This window comes from Balearica regulorum, chromosome 5 (assembly GCF_011004875.1).
Source record: "Balearica regulorum gibbericeps isolate bBalReg1 chromosome 5, bBalReg1.pri, whole genome shotgun sequence".
NCBI lineage: Eukaryota > Metazoa > Chordata > Aves > Gruiformes > Gruidae > Balearica > Balearica regulorum.
Window position 1 is genome coordinate 23,064,570 of NC_046188.1, and position 27,986 is coordinate 23,092,555.

General features: G+C 38.9%; 1 protein-coding gene across 2 annotated transcripts; it reads left to right on the forward strand.

The window, feature by feature from the left end:
- GTF2A1 (general transcription factor IIA subunit 1) lies at window positions 1-27,986 on the forward strand. Of its 2 annotated transcripts, none has more exons than XM_075753764.1 (9): window positions 1-297; window positions 7,640-7,741; window positions 9,524-9,731; window positions 12,172-12,236; window positions 14,371-14,446; window positions 15,598-15,731; window positions 16,619-16,939; window positions 19,099-19,188; window positions 23,381-27,986. In XM_075753764.1, the coding sequence occupies exons 1-9, from the start codon at window positions 268-270 to the stop codon at window positions 23,486-23,488; spliced, it is 1,134 nt and encodes a 377-aa protein (XP_075609879.1). In that variant the 5' UTR covers window positions 1-267; the 3' UTR covers window positions 23,489-27,986. The 2 variants fall into 2 exon arrangements, with proteins under 2 accessions (XP_075609879.1, XP_075609880.1); XM_075753765.1 differs by lacking the exon at window positions 1-297 and adding an exon at window positions 4,430-4,450.

Here is a 27,986-nt window from a genome sequence, read left to right on the forward strand (position 1 = left end):
CCCCCCCCGCCCGCGTCCCCCGCTCGCCCTGGCCGCTCGCGCAGCTGCTCGGCTCTCGCTATATAAAGGGGCGAAGCGGGCAGAGCGGGCGGCTGGCGGCGGCGGCTGCAGCCCCAGGGCCGGCGAACGAGGCCGGGCCAGGCCGCGGGGTCTGCCCGTGAGCCGGGGCGGGACGCGCGGGCTCAGGGGGGACGCAGCCGGGCAGGTTTATTGTTTTAGGGGCGACTCCCCCCCCCGCGGTTGGGGGCGTCCCGGGGGGCTCGGGACATGGCGAGCTCGACTAACACAAACCCCGTGGTAAGGACCGGGTCGGGGGGCGAGGGGGGCCCCGGGGGCAGCGCGGGCGGAGGGGGCCGGCGGGGCCCGCCGCCCCCTCCCCCGCACTCCCTTCCCTCCCGCCGCCCGCCTCGAGCGGTCCCGGCCCCCTCCCCGCGGCGGGAAGGGGCGGCGGGGGGGCGCGGGGCAGCCTCACCCCCGCGGCGGGGAGCCAACTTGTGGCGCCCGGCGCCGGCCGCCTCGGCGGCGGGGAGAGAGCTGAGCCGGGGGCGGCGGGAGAGGGGAGGCGGGAGCGGGGGCGCGGGGCGGCGGCCCGGGGGCGGCGGGGCGGCCCGGCGGGCGGCGGAGCCCCGCGGGAAAGGCCGGGGCCGCGCCGCCGCCCGCGGTCTGGGGGTCCGGCGGGGAGGGCTGGCGGGCGGGGGGCGCCGCCGCCGCCGGAGGGAGCCGCCCGGGGAAGGGGCGAGAGCCGGAGCGAGCGGCGGGGGAGCGCGGGCGCTGCTGCCTGCCCCGCCGCCGCCGTCCCGGGGCGAGGGGAAGCGGTGTCCGCGCCAGTTTCGGTTTTGTGGTGTCGGTGAAGCCCGCCGGGGCTCCGCTGGAGCCATTTTATGTTGCTTTATAAGAAGGAGACGATGGTTGAAAAGCACTTATCCCAGCCCGGCCGGTTCGGCTAAGCCGGGCGAGAGCCCTCAACTTCTCTCCGGCGAGCGAGGCAGTATTTATTTTAAAAAGAGAGAAAGAAAAAAAAACCCCAATCCTCTCCCCCCTGTTCCCTTCTCGTGCTTTCTGCACCTTGGCGGGTGGCTCGCTGCTGCACTTGTACTCACAGAGGTTTGCAACAAGCAGTCACACAAACCTGCGCAGCCACCGAGCCCCCCCGGCCGCCGCTCTCCTCTCCGCTCCTCTCCCCCTTGCGCGCCCCCCGGCCGCGACCCCCGCCCCGAAGCGCTGGAGGAGACAAACCCGGCGTCCCGGCGGCGGGCTCGGCCCCCTTGTTTGTGGCTCTCAGATCCATCATGGCTTCCCCCTGCCTTTCTGCCTCCCTGCTCCTTGTGTTCCTCCTCCCTGTGGCTGCCCTGTTTATATAGAGCTATTGCCGCTCTCTAATATAGACTCTGCTAGGATGGGAAGGTGCTTTCCAGCCCCACGTCACCGCCTCTCCATTTAAACACCACATCAGCCTTTAAATAGGGAGCGAGCCGCGGAGCGCGGGCTGGGAGGTGCATGCGTCCGCGGCGGAGGCTGGGAGACGGGCGGCTTGTCCCTCGGATCCTGGCCGGGCTTTCGCCGGGTTTCCCTTCCCTCCGCGCTGCCCGTCCCCGTCGCCACCGGCCTGCGGAGCGGTGGTGCTTTCTGCCGGCGGGGGCGGGGGGGTGGCTCCGAGCCGGTGTAAACGGACTTTACGCATTGCACAAAGCCAGTTTTCATTCATCCTCTCCTGCCTTTGAAACTGTTTACCTTTTTCTTCCTTTTTTTTTTTTCTTTTTTTTGTCAGTAGTATACAACTAGTGCATGTTCCTGTGTTCCTATAAGCTCTTCGAAGTAGTTTTCCTGTTGGGTGGGGAAAGCAGAGTTTAAACAGTTTTTACCCGTTACATCAAGAAGAGATGTGGTACTTACTTCATGGCGCTTTGCCAAGGTCTGGCTACAGCTGTCACCCTAAAAATAATGCTAATGTTAAAGTTTTGTCTGTGGGTCATGGGCTGCAGATACTACTCAATGATTTCCATGTGTTTCTGGTCACTAAAGTGTACAAATATTTTATTACAGTCCAGGCTGAGCAAAGATTTTAGAATTTTCAGTAATACCAGGTTTAAAATACAGTATTTACTATACTGCAAAACAGTATACAAAAGCAAATGCAAAGCATCCTAGTTTTCCTTCCCAAATCTGAAATTTTACAGAGCTGCCTGCAATTGCAAAGTAGCATCGTTGCTTTGATATTTTGTTAGGGTTTATATCAGAAAATTTTAGCGAAGTAGTCCGCCATTATGTGCAGGGCAGTTACTCGGTGGGGTGTGTATCGCATGTGTGTGATCTGAATCTGTTAGTTGTCCTTCAGTTTATAAGCTTCTGGCTTTATTTTTTGATTGCAAGAAAATGATCTGTCTCTGTATAGTAAATTAGAGATTTTACCTTCTCTCTTTCAACCGAGATAGTACTGAATAGCTATATATACACATGTATATGTAAAAATAATCTTCAGAGTACTTGTAAATATCTTTGATTCAACAATTTACTAAGACTTGCTTTTTTTTGGCTGTATTTCTGTACTGGTATAACTTCTGTAAAGTTTTCTTGGAAGGTGCCTGTGTTTTAACATTGTGTTTGGAACAGCAAAAGCCAAGCTTAAAATGAGCCTGCTTCAAGTAGGTATGCTTTAGGCTAATTTTCAATTAAGTAGTAAAACCTTGCAATAGTACATGGCCAACTTTGTCAAATTCAGGTCTCGTTCAATAGCAAGGATCGTGATGCTTACTCTAGGGTTACCAAAGATGAATAGGAACATTTTGAAATATTGCAACCAGGTGATAACTTTAGGAAGCTAGACTTTGAGCCTAATGTGTCAGTTGTATCACACCAGCATCCGATCAAATCTGAATTGCCAGCAATCTGTTCTTCCTAATAAAGGACAAATATAAGACCTTAACAGTTGTATGCAGTATAAGATTTTGTAGCTGGCAAAGGTAATTTATTGGTAAAAGTCCACGACAACATAAAAATCTCAAATTTTAATGCTTACGATGTAGATTATGTGTGTTACTTCTTTTTACACACATCTTTGGTGTAATTGTGACCAAAACTAGTTAACTTTTACAGTGTGCTCTTCTAGCTGTCATACAGCTAACTTCCAGCTGTAACTGCACAGACAGGAGAGATTAGTGACATTTCAGGGATAACTGCAGAAGCAACCAGGAACAAACTGCTGTCAAATGCACAAAGTATGCCACGGTATATCTCTCCATAATGTGTTGGTTATTGGAACCCCAAACTGCTGAAATCCCACGTGTTGTGATAATAATTACAAAGAGATGCAAGTTTTGTACCCTTGAAACTGGAGGAATGTAGGAAGTCTAAGCCCCCAAAGGCATGTGGCATTTCTTAAAATAGCTTGCTGGTTGCTTCTCGGATTTGGAGTGTATGTGCGTGTGTAGCAGTCTCACCATACTCAGAGTTTTCTTTACAAGATACACAGAGAAAGTGAAATATAATTGTTTCCTTATGTTCCCAGAGGGGGAAGTACTAGATTTCAAATCTTTTCTATGTGTTTGTGGTTGTATCTAATAAATCAGGAATTTTAATTGTTGTCTTTAATCTATAGTAAGTGTTTGGAATAGTGTTTATTGAAGAGTGATTTGAGTATTTTGCTCTTAAAAGAGCTTGAAGTTTACAGCAATGTACTCTTTATGAGGGAGGCACTTTAATATAAACCAGATGAAAGCATGATTATTTTAATAGCAATCTTTAAAGTTTCCATTATGTTCTCATTGCTTTCTCTGACTGAATGTGGAAATTTATTGGAAAGCTTAGCTCACCTGCTATCCCATCTTGTTCAGCAATTGTATTCCCATGTTTATTTTTTGAGTAAGAAGCATATGAAAATAATTTTGTCGTTCAACTCCAGAGTCTTAGGTGGTTTGTATAAACAGCTTGAACATCATGTAAATAATGCTTGAAGCCAACACTTAGTGTGTATCTAAAACAATACAGTGTACTTCCTTTTAAAGACCAGGGCTTGAGGCTGTTTTGTAGTCTTTCTTGCTGGATTTGCCTCTGTTGAGGTAGGAAAGGAGCATTCTGTGACATTCTTCAAAATTCCACTGTGGATGGCTCTTGAAGGCATTGTTGCTCCCTCTGTGGAAGGCATTGCCTCCGCCTGGGCTGGACGTTCAGTAGGCATGTACACAAGAGAGTGTTTTCAACCGGACAGGATTTTTTCTAAGTATTACGTAAACATTCATAGGTAAAATCGGACAGACACTGTTTCGTTATAAGCCTGCAGATAATTTCTTCTCTGTTCCCTTCCTTCTAATCATGCAGCCATGAGTGTATCGTATATTGTGATACTGCATGATTACAACAGCATCCAAAAATTCTGACCCATCTTTAGATCCAGTGTACTTTAGATCCAGTGCTCTGGCTCGTGCAGAGAGACACGTGCACGTACAAACTGCTGGTGGGTTCCTTAACCTGCATTGCACTCATCTCACTGCGCCTCTGTGCTGCTCTTGTCTTTTGGGGGGCTTAGACGCCTGCTCGGGCTGTTGGAAGTTGTGCAGGACGCTGTGTCGAGGGCAGAGCGAACATTTATGCTCTTAACCTGCCTTTCTGCTCTCTTGCTAAACTAATGCTGAACACTGGAAACCAGTATCCTGCTTTTTGAATTTCTTTTTTTTTCCCCTTACTACACAGGAGGAAAAAAGGAAATGTTCCCAAGCAGACTGTTGGGCTGTAGGGTTAGTTTGTTGTATCTGAATATTGATATTTTTTCCTAGGGCTTTGTAGACTGGGGAAGCTTTGTAAATAAACCTGACAAAAATGTTTGACTGTGGAGAGAGGAAGCAGTAACTGCTGGTGGAAATTACTAGGGCTGTTTGTGTAAAATCTGCTTTATTAGAAAAGTGGACCTAATAGATGGTTGAAGGATAAAATGTAATCCCCATCCTGCAGGAATTTTGATTGTAGTTTCAGACATACAGGTAGTTCTCTTGACTTAAGTAACTCACATGCCTGAGGTTAAGCATGTTTATTTGCAGAATGTGGTTTTGGCATTAAGAAACAGATGCTTTTAATACAATAAGGAACAATATATGCAATAGGTTAAGTAGCATTTCTGTGCTAGTTGAATTGTGTAAGCTTTATGCAATTTGTTTAATTATAGAAATAATAAGACTTAATGTTATTAAGTAGAATGTCTTTTTGCATCTGCTATGAATTAAATCTAAGTGGAAAAATAATCCTGTTAATGATGCTTGGTATTTCTAAGTTATACACTATGCAGATTTAAAATACTAGCGCCCAAGAGTAGCCTGGCTTTGAAAGTCTGTTTCAAATGTCTCTGTAAGCACAACTAATGCTGTGCTTGAAGTTTGGATGCATAAGCATGCAATATTGTTTTGAAAGAAGAAAAACCTGCAAGTAGTCTGGTATGTTTTGGTTCTGTTGGAGAAGTTAAGAATTGGACATAGGTGCTGTAAATGTACGTTTCAAGGATGGCAACCTTACCCTGTTACTTGAGGCCAGAATTTCTTTTTGAGAGACAAGTGACAAAAGGATGAATTCTACTATATCAGCCACTTGATTTGGAGCAGCATGTTTTAAAGCTGAAAAATGGCAAACTGATGAAATGCAGAATGAAGAAAAAAATAAGGTGCTGATAGCATGCCATTTGCCAAAATACTGATGTGTGGTCAATAACACAGAGTGGTATGTCAGGTTTGGTTGTGGTGTTTGCTTGGTTGTTGGGATTTTTTAAAATTTTCTCTTACTTTCTCTTTTTTTCCCCTTGTTCCTTTGTTGTTGGTTGGTTGGTTGGGGTTTTTTTGGTAAGAAAAATCACTTGAGTATGCCCCAATGTGGAGTTTGTTTTAAACACTAAGGACATCATGCGCTAAGCAGCCATGAAAGTATTTATTTCTTAGTTCTAGGCTTCTAAATAGGTTCGTTTCTCCTCTTGTAATATCAATACATTTCTTTGGTTTTGTTGGGGTTTTTTTTGGGGGAGGAGGGTAGGCTGGTTTTGCTTGGGTTTGGGGTTTTTTTTACATTTAAAAGCAAACTTCTTTTTGTGCTTATTGACCACTCAGCTTTTTCCTGGACTAGTAAATCACATGCTGCTATTCCCCTGCCCTGATACCATAACATAGTCATAACAATTCCGTAACATGTGTGCAATATAATCTTTAGCATATCTGTCATAGATTCAACACTTCTGGGATGCATTAAGCAACTGCGTATGCATGAAATAAACATTTCAAGTGCGTGCAGTGAATTTGTGTAGTTCCAGCACTTCTGGACTAAGTGCATGTGCTTGGTGCAGGTTTTCTGTGTGTGTATTGGAGGCACAGCCCTCCTGGGGTGCCCAGCCCACTGGATGAGTACAGAATGATTGATTTGCGTATATACAACATATCTGATGTGTGTGGTGTCATTTGGGATTTCTTGCTTAAGGAAGTTGTGGAACAAGGTAGAGGAAGATGCCAGCTTACACAAAGTTGTAGCTACTTTCAGATCAGTTTAAAAAGGGTCTACCCCCACCCCAAGGAACAGCCTCGGTCAGTGAAGTATATATGGTTCACAGGCTGCAGATCAATTAACTGTAATTCAGAGCTCGTAGTGCTACCAATTAGATAGCACAGATATTTAAACCCAACCAAAATTCTGTTGAGGTTCACATATATGTAGAGAGGTCCAAGCTGTACTGTTTAAACGGTACAGCACATGCATAGTACGCTTGTGGTCCTATGAGTTAAATTTTGCACTTTAATTGATAAGGTTAAGTATTTATATTCTCTTTTTAAAACTGTGCCGTCATTTTAAAATTCATAAAATGGTTGAGGTTGGAAGGGACCTCTGGAGGTCATTACAAGCAGGGCCACCTAGAGCCAGTTGCTCAGGACCATGCCCAGACAGCTTTTGAGTATCTCCAGGGTTGGAGACTCCAGAACTTCTTTTAGCAACCTAAAGCGAATTAATAATTCACTTTATCATTGACAGTTTAGGCATGAAATCAGCATAATAGAATAATAATGTATTTGTAGTATTTCCCCTGAGAAATTTCTAATGTAAAAAAGTAAGTACTGATTGAAAACAGAAGTCTGTCTAGCCTAGTGTCCTGTCTTCAATAGTTTCTGTAAACAGATGTGTAAGGAAGAACAGAACATTCAGATGAATGCTTCCAGTTTTCTGAGCCTTCAACATTTTTCAGCTTGAGATCATTCTGAGGCATATTTGGTTCCTGTTGAACTAGCAAGCACTAACAAGTTTCTTTTCTCTCCATTTATCTAATCTCCTTTTGAACTTTTAACATATTTTGACATGAGTATTTTACAGGCATGCAAGCAGGAAACAAATATACTGAATGCAAAACAATCTCCTTTTCTCTGTTTTGAATTACGTTCCTCGTGGCTTGAAAACTCGTGCCATAGTTATGTCACAAAAGATAGCAAACAATGCCTTCCCTTTTCACCTTGTTTGAACTGTTCTTGCTGATTTATACCTTCTTGGATATTTTAGTCACTCAGAAACATGCAGTGTATTCTGTAATGCACTTTGCAGAGGATTTTTTTTTTGGGGGGGAATCTTATTTTAATATTAAAGTGATAATCTTTCAAAACAACGTTGACTAGTTACTTTTTTTTTAAAGCCTAAATTGTACAGATCTGTGATAGAAGATGTCATCAATGATGTCAGAGAAGTTTTTCTGGATGAAGGAGTGGATGAACAAGTTCTTATGGAACTCAAAACAGTAAGTAGCAACTTAAAAGGTTTTTTTTAATAGACCAATACAGCAATTGGTTTTCAGATCTGCTTGCTGTTGTACTCGGTAAAAATACTAATTTTTAGTTAGCTAAGCATTGTATTAATCTGCATGTCTGCAGCCCCATATCATTTGAATTACACTGCTGTATAGAGAGATCTGCTCACCTTGTTTACATTCCCTAATCTGGCATGTCAAACTTGACATAAACTAACAGCAGGCATCTGAATTCACAGTGTTATTTCAGTCCCTGAAACATTACATCTTTAAAAAAGAAAGGGGAGAATATGTTTATTTTAGAGGCAGACAATTCTTAAGGCTTCTCTGTAGGAAAAATAAAACGCCTGCTCTGCTTGATGTTTTTGTCTTTCTGAAGAAGAGGAGTTGCACTGTTGGATGCATTGTCAGATTTTTGCATGTATGTTTTGTTGTTTGCAAAAGTATTGGTTTTGGGGGTGGTACATAATAAATTGCACCGTGTGCATCACACTTTTCTGAAGCTCTCAGATTCAGAATTGTTTTACATACAGTGGGTTTGAACTGTTACCAAGGGTCCAAAAGAAAGGCAGTATGTTGACCTGAGCTCTAATGGGTCTCCTATGGCTTTCTTCAAATTCTTCCCAAGTAAAAGAAGCCCTTCAAAAGGGAAAAGACAGGGAAAGGTTAAAAAAAAAAAAAAGGGAAAAAAAAAAAAAGGGAAGAAATAAAGTAAAAGGAAACTGGGAAAATAGGTGCCTGCTTATCTCAGTTGTTGAATAAGGACTTCTTCAGAAAGCGGGATGTCCTGCACTTTCAGTATTTTTGAAGTATTAAAAAATGGATGGGGTGGGAAAGGAATTATGAGTTTGGCTAGACAGAAACTGGTGAAGACTTTCTTTTTTTTTCCATGAAACCATAACCTGGCTTGGTGGAAACAGATTGAGCACTATCAGAAAAGCACCTTGGTGTTTGTGTCACAGATATGTTCTGCAGATGATGTCAGAAAAGATTTAATGAGGAAAGAGACAAGAAGGGAAACAACATATTGAAGAGGAAGGCTTAGGGAGCCCTTAGCAGGATTTGAACTCAGGAGTTGTGGTTGCCTGTAGTCTTTTTGATGCTGATGTATTATGGAATGCTTGCATTGCTGTCTTTTTGCAAGAGCTACTTTTTTTACATCTGTGGTTTTCTTGGGAGACATGTCAGCTGACAGCAAGATCTGAAGGCCTGGAGAAGCTGAATTTGATACTGTGTTAGAAACTGTGTAAATGCTTGTACAGAGGTATTATCTTAGGTACACTGGTAGTTTCTGTTGGAGTGTGTTATGAGACAGTAGTCTTCAAGCAGCTTTTACTGAGGAGTTCCAAGAAGGAATGGCTTGAGGAAAGCTGTAACAGAGAATTATTTTTCTGATTAAAGAGGTCAGAAAGAAAGAAGGTAGAGAAGTGAAAATTTGAAGGCTAATTTAGTTACCAGTTTATCTCTATTCTCTATCTGCTTCTTTTAGGGTCATTATGAGTCTTCCACAGTTGGAAGAAGGAAGGAGTGTTAAAGCTTAACCTTCCACTGACAATTCTTAATTAATTCTTAATTCTTCTTTTAATTCTTAAAACATTAGCTCTGTAGAGTTATCTCTTGAGTCTGTATTTGCCTAAGGGCTTTTTGGCTAAGTAGACTGCACAAGATAAACAGTGAAAACAAATTCAGTTTTGGAGTACTGTCTTTATATTGTTACAAATCCTGATGAGTAAACATGGTTCACAGAGATTTCTCTTTCCTTTTCCAAACTAGCTGTGGGAGAACAAGCTGATGCAGTCCAAGGCTGTAGATGGCTTCCATTCAGAAGAGCAGCAGCTTTTGTTGCAGGTGCAACAGCAGCAGCAGCAGCAGCAGCAACAGCAGCATCATCACCACCACCATCACACACAACCTCAGCCACAGCAGACTGTGCAGCAGCAGTCTCAGCCACAACAGGTCCTTATTCCAGCGTCTCAGCAAGGTCAGACTTACTCTCTAATTGCCCTGGCACAAGACTCTCAAGTTAGACCAACTCCTTAGCATATTATAAATCTAGGGCAGGATGTTTATCGGATGGATAACTTTGTGTCTTTATGTTAAACTTTGTCTCTACTTGCCTCTCTTTAATGGGTCAAGAGAGCTGTCTTGGCAAAAAATATTCTGGTATTTGTGCTAGTCATAATCTTCAGAAGATTTTGGAACAGCTGAATTCTTCTCTTGGTCTTCTATGTAACTTACATTTTCAGAATACGTGACTTTCAGATTCTGTCAAAAATCCATTAGCTTTGTAATTTCAAGCCAATATACATAGGCAGTTGACAATTTAGTCATGAGGTAGTAATGTCATTAGGAGCAAATTAATTTAAAAATACAATATTGTTTAGTACAAGTGGTTGCTAGGACATGAAAAATACTTGTATAACAGTTTGAGTATATGTAGGAGATGGTTTTCATGTTAGAACAAGTTTCAAGTGAAAAGCATAATGGCTGGGTATTTTTGTGGTCTTAAAAGATTACACACTGTGTAGGTGTGGATTTTCAAGGTATATTTTAGCTCATCATAACAGTATTGTTTCTTGTAATTATTGTCTTGTGTATTCTCCATTAATAATTTAACGGAAACATTTTCACCAATTACAGTTTCATTTGAAAACCAAGATAAATACTACTGGACTTTACTGCAGATATGCTGTGTAAACAAATCTGCCACCTGTGAAATGCTTGAGTTGAGTTTTCAGTGTGTATATAATTGTGGCATAAAATATTTATCTGTAGTAGTCATCACAGACTTGAGTCTTTTTATCATATCTCATGGATCAGAACCTGTGTTGTCATAGGCACAAAAGATAGTTATGACATGATTCCCCCCCCCAAAAAACCTCAAAGGCCAACCATACCGTATGTATTCAAAACAGGAGAGAACTAGTGTGACAAGAACCTGTTGTTGGGGCTTTTTTCCTTGGTGGTGTTTTTTTTGGTGGTGTTTGGTTTTTTTCTTCTTACAGTACTTCGTATTTTGGCTGGACATAAATCAGTTTCAACTGTTGGGATAAAATTCATTTTGAGATTAAGACCCCTAAATACACAGAGGCTTCAAATGCTCCAGGTGTCTCAGCTTAAGTTACAGTCAGCAGAACCTGGAAAGTCTACTCACCAAGACCTCTAGTGGCTCCTTAGCTGAATAGCTGTACTCTGCTGACCAGGTTTGCCTCCACTAATATGGAGGTTGCTGTCCTTCCATTTGTGTGTCAGGGTAGAGTAAGATCCTGCCTATAGCAATTCACTTACACTGATTTATTGTTGCCCAATGTTGTGGCTTATGACCAAGTGACAGTGTGGAGACTAAATGAAATTAGGATATCAAAGCGCTTTAATCACAGACATGCACTTCTATGAATTACTTGACTTCCCTGTTCCATGGGGGACATGGTGTAATAGTTACTTATATAACCTGGTGCAGTCCCAGAGAGAGATCAGGACGATCAGCATGGTGATTTTGCTGTCCTGTGTGTGGTCCTGGCACAGGGTCGTGAGAATTCCTGGGGCTCTTTTGCCCTCCCTGGGTCCCCTGAAAGTTGGAGAGATGGCCTCAGATCTTGGTGCAAGGTTGTGGGGCTTCACTCTCAGTTCTCTCCAGTATTCTTAAGTGTTGTTGGTTATAGGATTGGATGGAGAATACCTTGTCAGTTACTAGTTTATTCAAATTACCCTGTCATTTTCCAATGTGCTGTCAGTGATACTAGCACTGGCAACCTGATTGTTCCATAGACTAGGACACTTTTTCACTTCTAGATGATCAACAGGTTGTTTGCATAGTTTAGCTATCTATTTCTTTTAGCACACCAAAACTATTTTGTTGTTTGGGGCAGGTGGTTGATCATATTTCATCTGCTTCTGCTACATTAGAAAGACCGTGAAGATCATGAGCTTATGCTAACTAGACCTAACTCAAGCTAACTGGTACATCCTGTTAATGTACTGTTCATCTTGCTACAATCCTTGCTTAAGTCTGTTTTAAGAGTTAACTGTCTGTTAAAAGAGTTAAGTCTGTTTTATGAGTCAATTGATGTTTTTGGAGAACTCCGATAACTGAACATCAAGTTTATCAATGTTTCACTAACACCTTTAATTTCAGAAATGTGTTTTAAATCTTGCTTTATGTAGGGTCAGAATAGGTAACTGAAGCCTTGAAATAAGATCTGTAAAACCAAGATAGCTGTATTGCTGCTCAGAGCTGCTGTTGTATATTGTCTTGAGAGTAAAACTTAATAAGATCAGAGACTGCTCAGTAGTCGTTTCTGTAGCTACTCAGTAGTTCAGCTGATATTTGGGTGATGTTCTTTCTAAGTTATTCTGGCTTGGATGTTATTTTGGGCAGACTGCATAGTTTTTGTGAAATGCTTTTTTTTTTTTTTTTCTAGCACCTCAGCAGCAGGTTATTGTGCCAGATTCCAAGCTGATACCACACATGAATGCGTCGGGCATGGTAAGAAAAGCATGCATACACTGTCATTACCTAAGTTGTTTTGATAAAATAGTAAGCACAAATCTGGTATTAGTCATCAGGTGCTTAAAAGTAATTTAGGACACTCTGGTAAAGCTATCTACCATCTTTCTGAGTTTTGCTGCTGCATTGACAATCTAGGAACAGTAATCCAGGACTTTAGTTTTGATAACAAATCTAGGACTTGCCTTGATCATCTGCTTTAAATGTGTTTAACTAAAACTTTTCTTAAATCAGAAACTGGAGTTCTGTTGGTATGAATCTGCATGGTGATGTGCTTGTCATATACTGCCACAACCATATGATGCAAGCATATTGTATTTGCTAGATGCAGGAAAAAACATGAACTACTCTGAAACTTAGGCTTGTATCAAATGAGAGATTATTTATCAATTTACATCAATCTTTTCTGGTCACATTATTTTGATTCACTAATTTTGTAATAGTATATAAAACTTGAGTCTGGTCATTTACCCTTTTCTTGAAGGTTTTCTCTCTAGAGGTTAATTTTGGTTATCTTACCTTGCTTTAAACACCCTGGCTTAATTAAAAAAAAAATTGCTTGCAAAGTGATGAAAACAACGGCTAATATGAGTTAAATATGTATATTAAGACCAGAATTCATTACATTCTTATCATTCTCATAGTAAAAGCATGCGAAACAAAGTTTCATGATTAGTCAAAGCTGCAGCAGTGTGCTTACCCTCCGCTTCTCCAGTACCTGCTGACCTTATTCTAGAAAAGAACCTGAACTTCATTATTCAAATAGTGTGATTTACCAAGAGGCCAAGAGCACATTAACATCTACCCTTTTCTTCCATGTTTTACAACCATTTCAATGTGATTTGTAACTTCCCAAGTCCAACACGTAAACGTTTTTTGTCTGTCTCATTGAGTTAGATCTTGTTGATGGGTATTGCAAAAATGAGCATGCCATGCTTTTAAAACTGCTGCTGTCAAAATGAAGATGAATTGTATACTGCAGAAGACTAATGTTCAGTAAATAATTACAGAATCAATTTGGAATTATTTTGTGTGTTTCTAATAAACACTTAAATTGATATTAAAGAATATCTTGGAAGGCAGAGAGTAATGAGAGTTTATTCATCTGCATTTGTCTGGGACATGAGGATGCAGGCAAGCACTCTTCTGTTTTGCTTGGTGATCTCTAATTCTGGCAGTTGTAAATATTACATTGACCAGCCAATATGGGGACATCGTACATCTTATAAACAGGAAGTATGCACTCTACCCAGGAATAAAGTTTAAATCCTTTCAGTAGCAAAGAGTAATTGGCCGTGGTTCCTTTATAGTGGGGAGAGGGAGACTTTTCCATAGGCAGCTGAAGTTAGTTAGACCCTTGAAATGGAGAGGCCTCTGGAGAAGTCCATCTCCTGTGAATTAAGGACTTAATGCAGATTTTTGTGTTTGGAGCTCCCATAGTTGTGTTGGAATTCAGGTTCCTTGTAAGTTCAAATCGTTACCCATTGAGAGTCTTTGGCTTTCTCTTCTAACCAGCTGTCTTGAGAGAAAAAATTAGTCATTCTGTGAACAGTCAGTACACTGTATGTGTATATTCACTCAAAAGAGCTGTTTTATGCAGGACTTGAAATGCAAATCATTTGCAGAATGAAGAAAAGTGCAAACCTGATTACAACTCCTCGTGAAAACAAGACAGGCGAACATGATCATTGCTTCAATACCTTATGTTTCTTCAGACTTGTAGGCCCATATCTTTAGCTGCTTTCAAAAAGCATAAGTAAACTTGCCACGTGAGCAATGCAACGTTTTACTCTTATTAGTAGATCAGCAGAGAAGGCAGAGGAGAAAAACATCTGCTGAGCTTGCAGATAAACCAAGAAACCACGTGGAGCTGGGTTAAGGTGTGATGCTTAGTGATTGTTCCTTCTGTCTTCCTCGTTTTAAGGAAGAAGGAAAATAATTTTTATATGTAGTATAATGTACAGTTGATTAATGCCTGCATTTCAATAGCTGGAGAAACTTGTGTGCAAACATTGTAAACAGCAACAAAAAGCTACATATTTCCAGGCAGTATGTTGTGAGATGAAATACTGACAATAACATCTGTGGTTAAAAAGCTTCTCTTGTATTTCAGAGTGCTGCAGCCACTGCAGCTACGTTGGCTCTCCCTGCTGGCGTTACTCCTGTTCAGCAGATCCTTACAAATTCAGGTAACTGTCTTAACATTGAGATCAAGCAATGGTTTTGAGGGTGCTTGGGAGGGAGAAATTCTGGGTTTTATTCCCTGCTATATATTGTTGAAAAGCAGAACCTGGGAATTTACCCCTACAAGGTAGTGCAATCTCTTCACTAGACTCCTGGACTCTTCTGCTCACCGACTTGCTAGTCTTATGAACCTTGTAGTTCTGACTTAACAGTGGTGTGGGTTAGATTCTGTGTGAGCTTTCCCCACTTTTTAGAGAAGCGCATGAAGAAACAAAGCAGGCGTTGCTGTCTCTCCGCTTTGCGTGTTTCTGAGCGTTGTGATGCATGATCTGAGCACAGATACTGGACTGGTTATAAAAGAGCAGATTCACTTCATTTGTGACTCAGATGAGGAATGTCTTAAGGTTTCTCATACTTGCTAAGCACACACAATGGAATTTCTAATTTTGCTGGCAATGTTAATTTTATTTTAGATTGATCATTTTTAGTCTGCTCAGAATCACCTGGGACTTAGCCTCCCTGCTTTAAACATTTGAATGTTTAACAGATATGCAGTTGAAATAAAATTTAAATGTGTAGCTATTCCAGAAATTCAAATATTTCTGATTTTTAAGGAATCACATCTATGTTTGTCATAGCATAGAATAATCTGCAGCTCACATTTGTTACTTCTGTTATGGTCAGAATTTTTTTTTCTTCAGTTACAAATATTTATAGTATGTTTTCTTAAGCAAGGGGCTGGGATAGTCCCTTCTTTCAGACATACAAAGCTATTTCAGTAGATAGGGCTTTGCATTTTGCTGTGGAGGGAGAACAGGAAATAAATTCAGTCTTTGAGGGAAATGTATAAAGTTCAGTCTCATTTAATTCCTTCTCCTCCTTCATCTTACTGATTAGAAATGTTGGAATATATCTTAGCTCTTGCTTTTCAGAGTTGGAGGCCATCTCCAAAGGTGTGAGTTTTTAGATGTTAAACAACCATCGTATTTAGATGGTAAACAACCCTATTAGTTTTTTGTTTCTGACACAGCTGCTATAGCATAGTATCTCTCCGTTAATTGTCATTGATGTTCTTCCAGGAAACAAGCTTCTAAACCAAGATAATTTTTAAAGTGAATTTCTACATTTGATTAATTTGATATTTATTTTATTATAGGCCAGATCCTCCAAGTAGTTAGAACTGCAAATGGAGCTCAGTATATCATTCAACCACAGCAGCAAGTTGTTCTACAGCAGCAGGTCATACCGCAAATGCAGCCTGGTGGAGTACAAGCACCTGTTATACAGCAGGTAAAGAAAAATTTTTGAATGGGTACACTTGAAAGAAAAAACATTATGGTAATTACTAAAGAGGCTTGCATTTTTGTGAGCAAATCGAAATAGAACACAAAGTCAGAAATGGTATATTTAAAAAAAGAAGACATAATTGTGTTAAGAAATGTATTTTTAAAAAAATGAACAATTTTGAAATGTCATTTTCAATGTCACTTTTATTCTTGCCAAATTATGACTGGCTGCAGTTTAAAATTTCTTTTGTGCGCCCCCAAAGACAATTACATTATGTGCATAATCGTAGTCTACATACTGTTAAAAATGTGTTTATCAGTTAAAATTATTCTGTGTTACATAACATATCAAAGAAAATACCTAAAAGCAAACACATACACACGCCCCTTAGTTATTTTAGTAGTGAATACAGTATGTTTTACAAGGATTTTTGTTCAGCTACAAGGTCAACTGTGTGTCCAGACTCTCTAAGCATTGAATTGAGCATTGTGTCAGAGTCCTGCAGTTTAAGCATGAATAACAATTTGTAGAGAGTTTAAAGTTAAATATTTTATATAGAAAGTTTAAAAATAGTCTTTTACTTGAATTTAAACATTCCTCTGCTGTGCTTGGAACTCAGGTGAGGTGGTAGAGTTAGCATTTTAGAATGGAAAGACAGTAGGTTTTCTTAGATTTAGCAATGTAAAATGCAGAAAATTAACACTGAGTAGTGAAAGAAGGTATGTTAGTGAAGATTAAATTATGTATCTGATATAGGGGGAATATTTGTAACTCTTGTTTCTCTAATTAGTGCAAGTCAGATTGATATGCTTGAATTGTTTTCTGTGAAGTAAGTGATGTGGTAGTCTGTTATGTTAGCAGCCACAGTACTTGCAATGGTATTCCATCAGGTTTTAGCTCCTATCCCTGGAGGGATTCCCCAGCAGACAGGAGTGATTATTCAGCCTCAGCAGATCCTGTTTACAGGAAATAAAACACAAGTCATACCTACAACAGTGGCTGCCCCTACACCAGCTCAAGCACAGATTCCTGCAGCTGGTCAGCAGCAACCACAACAACAGCAGGCACAACCACAAGCACCACTTGTTCTGCAAGTTGATGGAGCAGGGGACACATCATCTGAAGAAGAAGAAGATGAGGAAGAAGACTATGATGATGATGAAGAGGAAGATAAAGAAAAAGATGGGGGTGAAGATGGCCAAGTCGAAGAGGTAAACTTAACACTGTTTCAGACTGGAGTATGCTTGTGGGTTTTTTTGTTGGGGTTTTTTTGCAGTATTTGAAAGAAAACTGTATACTTCAAATAATACTATATTCCAATAATTTTGAGAATACTTTATCCTTGTTCTTCAAGTTCTTTATTTCCCATATTGAAGTTGTGGAAACTGTGTATTAGCAAAGCACCTTGAAATGCAGCTGGAGAAGATGAGGGACACAGCAAAAACAGTTAATTGTCATGAATGCCCTTTTGAAAACTTCAGCAGTAGTATTTCTGATGTTTTGGAGAGGTCAGCCATGAAATTATGAAACCCTCATAAACAAACAGAAATAGTCAACTCCACTTGGGACTGAGAGCGTACACAAACAAGATGTTAGGAAGATTGACAAAAAGGAGAGCGTATATTTAGTTCACTGAGGGAACCAATGGTTGTGGTCTGACCTGTATCTCACTGACTATTCCGTTGCTTTCTGTTGCACCAGAACAAGCCTGAGAACTCAAATTTGGTTATAAAGCACCTTCTAGAAACACATTTGACCTTGATTTAATGAAATCAGCAGATAGGAGCAGGAATGAATATTTTTCGTAACCTGTTGTATTCTTAACAGTATGTGCTCAATTTAGAATTTGAATTTGCTTGATTTTGGACTTCAGCCAGCAGTTCTTGATAAGTTTTGGTGTGTTGCACCAACAAGCCCCACAAGAATAAGAAATTTTTTAAAAATTGGGGGGGAGGGGAAGGGAGGGATACTAGTAAGCTAACAGTAATGTTATTTCAGCCTGTGACAGGAAAGTTGGTACTCCTGAAATCTGTCCCTAAAATGCATTTTGAACTGTTAGAACACTTCCACAGTTCTCTGCAGCCTTTCTAATTATTTTAAGATTCCATTTAAAATGCCAATATGAGGAGCATACGTAGCATTTCACAGTCTGTATTATCCATGCAGCATATGCAGGTAAAACTTCTAATTTTTATCAAGGAGTTAAATCAGTTTTTCTGTAGTACATCTACAGGGGTGTCTAACAGTATTTTTCTATTACATCTTACAGGGTGAGTTCACATCACTTTTCCATTGTATTGATCAGCATTGATGTCAGTTTGTTTTAATAGTTGCCTTATTAAGTATAGGTCATCATGCTTAAATATTAAGTTCTTTAATAGTGCCTTAATGTTAGCGTTCTCATGGAAATTCTTTTATATGCCAGGACTTTATTGTCAGCATGCCAGAGTTATTTTTGCTGTTATTTTTGCTACCTTTGTTCATAAGCAGTTACTTAATGAGTGGACCACTTTCTTAAAGCTTTTGAAGTCACTTAAATACAGCATTACTTTGGAACGAATTAGAACCTCTAGTCCCTCCTTTTCTTCTCTCACTAGCATCTCTCCCGTTTAGCTTATATATTTGGAACTAGGTGGGAAGATGAGGATTATACAGAAGATTTCAGAAGAGTTGTTTTGCATTTATTAGAAGTTGGTTTAGCTTTTGAAATGTTTGTTATTTGCATGAGATGGAAAAAACCCCACTAAATTTCTGCTGGAACAGTGTTAGCAGAAAGAAGAAAAAAATGAAAGTAATTTTTAAGGGACATGAAAATACATTCTAGAAGGTCTGGAGAAGTTACTTTGTATGTATCTATGCAAGATCATCATAAATCATCATCTTTTTCCCCTCCTGTAAAAACTTTCTGCATGTATTGAGGTCTGTTTCTGTTTGTGGTACATCAAATGTAAGTCATGGAGTTTCTATTTTTAATGGCACATAGGGAGTGATGTAACTAATGCTGCCTTTCCGCTGCTTAGATGCTTTAGAAAAATTCAAATCTGCATAATGACAAATTTTGGTAAAGACAAATTGCAAGTACCAGAAAATTTACAGTAAAGGAGCAAGAATGGTTGTAGTGACAAAAGGCTGCAGTGCTCAGACTCTGGCCTGGACACTGAAGTTCCAGACTAAAGTTGGTAAGGACATCTCAGGATGGAGGGCAGGAAGGAAGCATGTATGTACATCAGCCCTCTGCTGGAAAGCCTAATATTCCCCACCTCAAATGCATTTTAGGTCCTGTAGTTCATAGACTAGACTTGTAGTCTCATGTGAATAATCAAAGTAACAGCTCTGATCTTAGCAGCTTAACTTTTCGCATGTGTTTCAGGAGCCTCTTAACAGTGAAGATGATGTGAGTGATGAGGAAGGACAAGAACTGTTTGATACGGAAAATGTTGTTGTGTGCCAGTATGATAAGGTAATCTCTACAGAACAGAATCCAATAATTGTACTTTCTCTGTTCTTCTTCCTATCAAGTCGTAATTTTTAATATCTTTGTGACTGTTAAGTACAGGTAGACCTGTAAAGATTATAATGTGAACGGTAATATACAATTAGCTAGTGTTTGTTTTAAAAACAGATTTGTGTGATATGTTTGTACTTGGTAATGAGTAAAGCTTAGAAAAAATTGGCTGCATTTTCTCTTTCTTTACCATATCTTTCTGTGACATTTAACAAAAGGTCAGTCCTCTGGGCTCAGAAGTGAAGTATTGTAACTAAGTTTGTACGTTTGCTGTGGCCATGAATGGAAGAAGCAGTCATAACGATTTAGACTTGTGGAAAACTGTTCCTTGATCGCTAAAAATATTTCTTCTTGATGATAGAATAGTTATCAGGGGCAAAGGTTCTTTCTGTGCTATGTATTCTTCACTGAAATGGCAATGTGGAATGCTTTTGCTTATTTCGCTTTAAATTCTGTTGAACTGTCTTGCCTCCTCTATAGTGACTAAATTCTTCTTGCATATTTGCCCTGGAATATGCAAGGATTCATCCATGTCTGAAATTGTTTTAAATGTATCTAGAGGATATCAGACATCTTTTTACTGAGGTAGTATGCAGAAAGATTATTCAATGTGGATTTTCTTCCTTTTCCTATGCTATATTAATTGGACTACAATGAATAAGAATCCTTTTTAAAGGAGAAGAAAGCTGTAAGCTTGTTGCATAAAATCTACTACGTTGTGAAGAATGTCTTGGTTAGAAAATCTTCCGTTATGCCCATACTCTGCTTAAACTTGTCATCAGATTCAACAGAGAATTTAAGATAGAGGAAAGTGGCATCAGTATCTACATCCCAGCCATCTGTCTCCTCCAGACTGCAATCCAAAACTGTTAGTTTCGAGACAGCTTGTGAGGATAGTGAGGGACCTCCAAATAGCAGTCAGAAAAGCTTGTTAGGAGCTGCTAAGGCTGAGCAACAGGAACTACTCTGAAATCCTCACCCTCTTCAAAGTTAAGAATGTGAACTCAGTAGGGAGCAGCGTCCATCGTTAACCTCTACTGCCTTGTGCTCTGAAAGGCCTTCATCACTTACCAAACGATCATTGTTCAGTTTGCCTCTATAAAATACACAGGATCAGCTCAGTTGTGAGTTCCCTCTTGCTCAGAGTTCACTCTTGTGCAGTGTCTTGCATCAGCTGATGATGGGTGCCTCTGGAACAATGAGACAAGGGCAAACAGGTAGTGATGCTCATGTAGAGCATTTTACAATCCTTCTGCAACTGTCTCTTGAGGGAGGGATAGTGGCTTTGTATCAGATGGCCAGCAGAGGATTTTTTTTCCTTAATATGTTAGAAATTAATTTGATTAATTTTTGAATCCTTGTGAACTTTGTCTTATAACAAGAAGTTTCATCAATGAATTATGTCGTGTGGAGAATTACCTAGTTCTTAACCCATTAGCTTCATATCATACCTCCTTGTTCTTTATTTGGGAAGAGTGTTTTGGTTTGCTTTCTGGGTGCCTTTTATGATACTGCAGACCACCATAACCTTCCTCAGTCATCTCTTTGAAACCAGAGCTACACTTTACTTGGTTATTATTTGTACAGCTGTCCAAATATTTGATTAGTCTTACTTTCATTCTCCAGATCTGTTTTATTCTTCTGTATCTTATTGAATACAGGTAGATAAGGTTGAAGGAGGATCAGAGCTATTCATAACACAGGTGAACCTTCAATTTATTAAGTGATGCAGCAATGTCGTGCAATAGTTCATGTGTGCTTTTGACCCCACTGAACACAGAGCTGATGTTCTCGTGGGAAAGTCTTAGAATACTGAGATCTCATTCCTGACTTGTAATTGTCAAGTCAAACCCATCATTTTTTCTATCCATGTGAGCTGGAATTGTTTTTTCATCCTTATTACCTTCACATACATTGAATGCCACCATTGTTTTATTACACAATGAGTTAGGGCAGTTACATCATTCTGCAGCTCTTCAGTAACTGTTCGTTTGTATCATCAGTGACGTTGTTGTCATTTTCCAGATGGTTAGTGAATTCTTAAAACGATGCAGGACTCCAGCCAGCACAAATCTCTTCTGGAATGATCTCATTTCACTGTAAAAACAGTGTTCCTACCCCTTGTTTTCACATCTTTATTCATTTATTCATCTGAGGACCTTCCTTCTTACCTCATGGCAGCTCAAATGCTTCTCATGAGGGATTTTTGTTGAATGCCATCTGGAAGGGCAAGTAGAGTATATAAGACAGGCCTTTCCTTGTTTATTTATTTACTGTTACCACTGACTTCTTAGCTTAAAGTGAGCACAGACCAAACAATAGCACTAATAATTGATTGAGTGCTATGGTCATATCTGTTGTGGTGCTCCTGTACTGTTTTTTTTTACAGCACTAATAGTAGGTGATGAGACTTCCTGTCCTTGATGGAAATTGAAAAATTGCAATGGGGTTTCCTTGGTTTTATGCCTTTTGTAAAATTTTCTTAACATTTTTAGATCACGTAATTAAATTTTTATGTTTTATCTGCAAAAGCTCATCGTAATCTTTTTCTCTTTTGGACAGCATTTCAACTTTCTGAAAGATCTTTGCTTTCTTTGAATGTCTTGTTGTCCTGCTGCTTAATTGTACTGGTGGTCTTTTGCTTTTTCTGATGCCCTTTTTGATAGCTGGCAGGTATTTATCTGCTCTGTATTTACAGTACGTGGTGGGGGTTTTTGTTGTTTGTTTGATTTGGTTTTGGTTTTTTTATTTTTTTGCAAAATGTACTCTTCTACCTTCAGACTGACTTTTGTTTAATTTCCTTGAGTTTTAAACATAAGAACATAAATTTAGTTAAACACTCTTCTAGTGGATTTACTGACAACTTATTACTCCTGGGAAAATGTTTATCTTGCATAGTTGCTGTTAGTTGTGGTGATATTTTCTAACTCAAGACCTGCACGTTGTCTGGAACCAAAAAAAGGATTGTGTGCTTTGTGACTTAGCTTCTTCATGAAGCTTGACTTGACTGTATAGTATATCTGAAACAGCCTCAGTGCTGCACGTTGATGTTTACACGGTAGGCATAAGATAATTGAAGTCTTGCAATACTACAGCTATTTCTTGTCCTTGTATCTTCTCTGATCTTCACCTTATTGCTCAACCTGCTTCCTGTAGTCAGGTAGTATTTGGGAATGGGCATGAAGAAAGAAGAGTTACTTCTGTACGGAATATTTTTGTAAAGACAATATGAATAAAACTGTTGTTTTATTCTTCAGTTTAATCTTACAAATTCCTTTTACAGAAAGCATTAAAAGGGTCAGTGTTTTAACTGAGAAGGCTGTAGGTTGAAGCTTCATGCCATCATCCCCAATACTGGAGGTGTTACTCTTCTCACTTGATACTTTACGATGAGAATTGGAATGTAAATCATACACAATGACTCACTGTTGCGGAGAAATTATAGAAGACTAGCACATATATTCTGTATCAGCTTGTGCATTTTGTATCATAGAGATTTTCAGAGTGAAAACCTTGTAAATAATCCACTTGCCTTTTAACTAAAACTTAACTTTCAGAAACCCGGAGTCAAAGTCTAATATTAGAAGTAGAAAGTTAAATAGGCCTGCTATCCATCTATACATAACATAATCAAACTATTTTTCGTGAGAATGGGGTTTAGACAAGAGGTGCACATAAAACTTAGTGTTTGACCCTTTCAGGCCTGGTTTAAAATGTTAGTCTTTCTGTTACAGTGGTTGAAATGAGGATTTCTGGCTTTCAAGTGGAGTTTTGTGGCTGTCACAATCAAAGATGATAAAATTAAAGCATCACAGGTGGATATAGGATATATCTCTCCTCTTCTTCCTTTCCAACCACCTCTAAAAATATGCTGTATGCTTTGGATTTTGGAATGCGTCTGTGCTTGCATGGTTTTATGACAGTTGCTGTGCCTGGTTTAAAAAATGAAAACAGAAAATACTGCTATATGCCTAATTAGTTTTTGTTTTTCATAGCTAAATGCAGAATTGATTTTCAAGATATTTGTAGTAATTTAGTAATGTATGCCTAATAGTTACTCTTTTTTCCTTGCCCTTATAATTTACTTACACATTATTACCTGTTTCTGATGCAAAGTAATAGTTCAAACTTTTTTCCCTGTTTTTAGATTCACAGAAGTAAAAACAAATGGAAATTTCATCTCAAAGATGGCATCATGAATCTTAATGGAAGAGATTATGTATTTTCCAAAGCCATTGGGGACGCAGAATGGTGAAGTTTTAAAAGACAAAACAAAACAATAAAACTCCCTGTAAAAGGAAAAAAAAAAGCAAAAGCAGGAAAGGCTGAGACTTGGACGTATACTCCAATCAAAATGTGTATCTGCACATCAGAAATAAACAATAAACAAAAGTATTGGAACAAAGGTAAAATGTGGCAACAAAGACACTACTTCAGATGAGCAAGCCATGGACTGTAGCAGCTATAGCATTGTCTGGGAGCTGGTTTTGTGTGTTAGGAATACCTTAATTATCAATTCTACATACAGGTACCTACAGCTGGTATTTAGCATGTAAGGCTTTGTCCGTCCCCCTCCCTCTTCTTCCCTTGATTTAAGATTTTAAAATACTTCTTCCACTGATTGAAGGAACTCTTCCCTTTGATAGATTATTAATCTGAAAATGCTTATTGTGTGTACAAATCTTTGCTTTGAACACTTCCTTTTGGTAGTGAGGATGGTCAGAATATTACTTAAACTGCGTGCAAGCTTTGTACAGAAGGGTAAGAATTAAGGTGTTAAATTTTAAATAACTTGTATAAGGAAAATATTTTTAATTCTGATATGCTCATTAATTATTATATCTGTTTGTTGTTTTCAATTCAGTTCCCCATAAGCAGGTTGTTGTTCCTAGCAGTTACAAAATGGTAAAATGATCATTTATATTTCGAAACTATTTTAATTTCATGTACGTGATACCTTTTATTTAGGGCTGTATTTTTTAAATACTAAGCAAATACTGTAGCTCCCCCCTACAAAAGTCAGATAGCTTAACTTGTTAATTGTATTCTTGCTGTTTGGTGGTGGTTCAGCATCACTGAACTGAAACAGATAATATAGTTTCCATTGATTTTTTTTAAAAAGGCTTTGGAGACCTTTTGAATCAAATGTGTAGGTAACAGCATAATAGATGCATTCCTTCACCTGATTACTACATATGTAGTCCAGACATCCAGAAATAATTCAACAGATGACAAGACTGACTAAATTTTTAATATAGAAAATCACATAATTCTAACATCCTGGCTGCAACTCTGTTAATTAAAGATCCACTTTACTAAAAAGTATAGCCATAAGTTACCTGCAGCAGTTAATCTCTCTAAAGTTTCCAGGTGGCATGTAATTTCATGAAGAGAGCTGCACAGCTTTGTGAACACAGATTTTGTTAGAGTATCTTTAGACTGTCTTGGTAACAGAAGATCAAGCAGTCGGATGCACTAAACTTGTGTAGTCACTTTTTCACTTGCCTTTTCCAGAGGTGTGGTTTTGTGGTGGGGTTTTTTTTTTGTTTTGGGTTGGGGTTTTTTGTTTTGTTTTTTTAATGAAAAGCAACAAGGTTGTTCTCCCCTCCTTCCCTTCCTCTCCTGAGAAGTGAACACCTTTTCTTCATGCATAAGTTATTCTTGCAAACCCTGCTTTTGGAAATGCAGTTACTTTTGAATGAGGAGAGGGAATGGGCATTATACTTAAGAAACTGTTGAGGAAGGAGTGTTCATGTGGCTCACCATTTCAAAAAATATTTTATGTTTCATTGGGTGCTTGGAAAGATGATTAATAAAGGACACAGCAAGGATAATTTTAACTAAATTGAGGAAGACTTTCAGGAGCAGACATTTGAACCATGATTTCTGACCTTTTTTTGCTTGAGAATGAAACTTCTTAAACATCATTTAACAAAGTCACAAGTGTATTTTAGCAGTGTGTAATGACTGCTCTAATTTTCATTCTGATTTGCTTGCCTCCAAGTGCATTCATAGTCTCAGTACATAGAAAACTCAAAACAGGATTTTTTTGCTGTGATTTTGTACACCTTTGCTCTCACTGACACAGACTAAAACTGCCTGTCGGCTATGTCTAGAGCCATATGGTTGTTAGCCATCTACATACATAAGCTTTATGAAAAGTTAATTGATGTTTCTTCTAATTCATTCTTAAGTAATTGAATTGTCATTTAGACAATTTAGACAATTTTTGGCTTGGGGCTTCAAGGTATCTCAAACTGATCGGTGTTTGCTTTCTTCTGAACAAAGCAGATATTTTATTTTTATTTTTTTACCACTGTTGACACTTCTGTGTACAACTGCAATGAAATCAATAATGTACCAACTAATTCCTTCCCTCACCTTTCCATATCTGTTTCCAGTAAGTCTTAAGTAGTGGACTTCAGCAAAATTCCCTTAATGCTGCACAACCAAACCAATAAAAGGAGAAAAAAAAATCCCTTTAGCTATAGATTCCTGTTTATACTACTGGAACCCAGATTACTTGTACAACACTTTGTTTCCATACATCTTAGTGATTTTTTTTTTTTTTCATCCACATACATATACTAGAAGCTGCATAGCCTTTTTATTTATTTTTTAAGGGATAGCAGAACTTTAAAGGTAACTTAAGCTTAGCCTGTTCTGAAGGATGTTAGTAGCTTTCTAAACTTGCACAGTCTCTAGCAAGCTAATTATATGGTATGCTTTTCAGATAAGAAGTTTTGTCTTCAAATACAAATACCTGTGAAGTTTGCGGAAAGCCAGTCAAACATGAACATACCAAACTGTGCTCTTATTGCTACATCAAGTGTTCCTTTTTTTAAAATCAAAAAGCATGTTTTAATTTCATTTTATTGTAGCAGCTTGCTGTAAGAATGTAGTTTGCTTAATTTTATTATTGTACTTGAATTTTTAATCATGGTTTTAATAATGTAACTGAACAGACCATTTCATTAGGTTCCAAAGAAACCATTCCTTTCAGAGGGCAAGGGATTCCCATGTTCATAGTTCATAATTTTTTTTTTTTTCCCCCTTGGAAATAGTTTTTTTTTGGGTTGAGGTTTTTTTTCCCATTTAAATAGTTCAGTATTATGGAAACAATTAATGATTTCAAGAGGGCTTATGTTAAAATTTGCACAGATAATGGAGCACCTTTTTATGATGGAAAAATGGGGAAAGAGAACTTCATAATTATAACCATGATGGCTGATGGAAACTTGTAGAGCAACTGGGCAAAATTGGGAGTCTTGTGCCTTTTCAGTTTGCAGAGTACCTGTTTTGCCAGTATGACAATACTTCTTTTTGATTCCTGAGAGAGTAAATTTCCTGCAGTGCTTCCATCAGAAAAGCAACTTTTTTTGCTCTAATTCTGTTGGGTTTTAAGTGTGTGCAATCATTTTAAAACATCTAAGTTGAAAACAAATTGAAATATGTTTTCTGTTAAGGAGATAATAGAGAATTTAGTCACATAAGGAGCTTTATATTGGACTATTTAAATAAAATATGTTTTTATTCCCCCAGTTGCTGGTTAGCAACAAGATTTCTTTGAGGCTTCATACTCCCTGTTCCTGTACTGTACTCACAAGTTGCATTTGAACATCATTCAGTTTTCTAAACACGATTTAAAGTGGTAATTGTGGTCAGAGTTTAGTTCCAAGAATATGATATGTGATTCTGAAGCACAGTTTCTAGAAAAGAGCCAAGAACATGTTGTGTCATGTAACAGATTTTTTTAATAAATGTTTTTTCTATTTCTGCTGCACAATTAGGAGTGTTAAAGTAAACTTCATTGAGTCTGTGAAAATAATTCCAGCGCTTGACAGTAATTATGTCACCACATAACACTACCAGAGTAAAATTTCTTAATTCCGATGAAGGAGTTAGAGACCTCGTTAACTAAAGTTCATTTTGATTCAGTCTCTTCAATTTGTGAAAACTCCTTTAAAACAATAAAGCCCCCCAAAGTTTCCCCCCAAAGCAAAAGCTTCCTAATAGAATGCAATAAGATGTCCAGGAAGCGAACAGTGGTTTTAGGATAAGGCACACTGGATTGATACTGGGCTGCCTTACACAGCATCGTGGAGTTTATCGTGTGCCACCCCACCCACGCACCCCCAACTGAAATTAGAGTTCTTTTCAGACTTGAGATTAGTGACTATACAAGAAGAAGAAAGTTGCACATTATTATGTGTTGGTGTCTGGCATTTAAAGTCTTGTTTTCCCATTGCTGTGATTGGTTGGGAAATGTGTAAAAACCAGTCCGTTGGATTCCCTGTTGTCTACTTTTTTCAGGCAATTCATGCAGTGTGTCTTTTAGTTACTATTTGGTGGATTAGACATTGTGGAACAAAAGGAGCTTTTTTTAACAGGAAGAACTACCTTGGGTTAGCTATATGTACAGCCATCTGATGAGACATGTTCCAGAGTGCATAGGGTACCAATAGATTACGGAGTGGGGGAATATCCTTTTTTGCTGTTCTGAGCTACTATTGTCAACTGCTGTTGTACATATACTGTTATGTGTAAGGGGGTAAATATATTTATTATGTTTGTAAAATTCATTCTGTACAATTGCAGATCAAGGTTGCTCCTCTGTGATATACAGGATAATATGTTTCAAAGGCCATGCTTGGAATACAATTAGAGAACTTAGTATTTTGATGTACTAAGACCTATTTTAAGTTTAATATTTTGCCTTTGCAAAAACTTTAATTAAAGATGTTATTTAAAAA

Coding starts and splice junctions, on each gene's coding strand:
- GTF2A1 (XM_075753764.1), top strand. CDS start 268: ATGGCGAGCTCGACTAACACAAACCCCGTG. Junction 16,940..19,098: donor AAGATGGCCAAGTCGAAGAG/GTAAACTTAACA, acceptor CATGTGTTTCAG/GAGCCTCTTAACAGTGAAGA. Junction 19,189..23,380: donor TTGTGTGCCAGTATGATAAG/GTAATCTCTACA, acceptor CCCTGTTTTTAG/ATTCACAGAAGTAAAAACAA.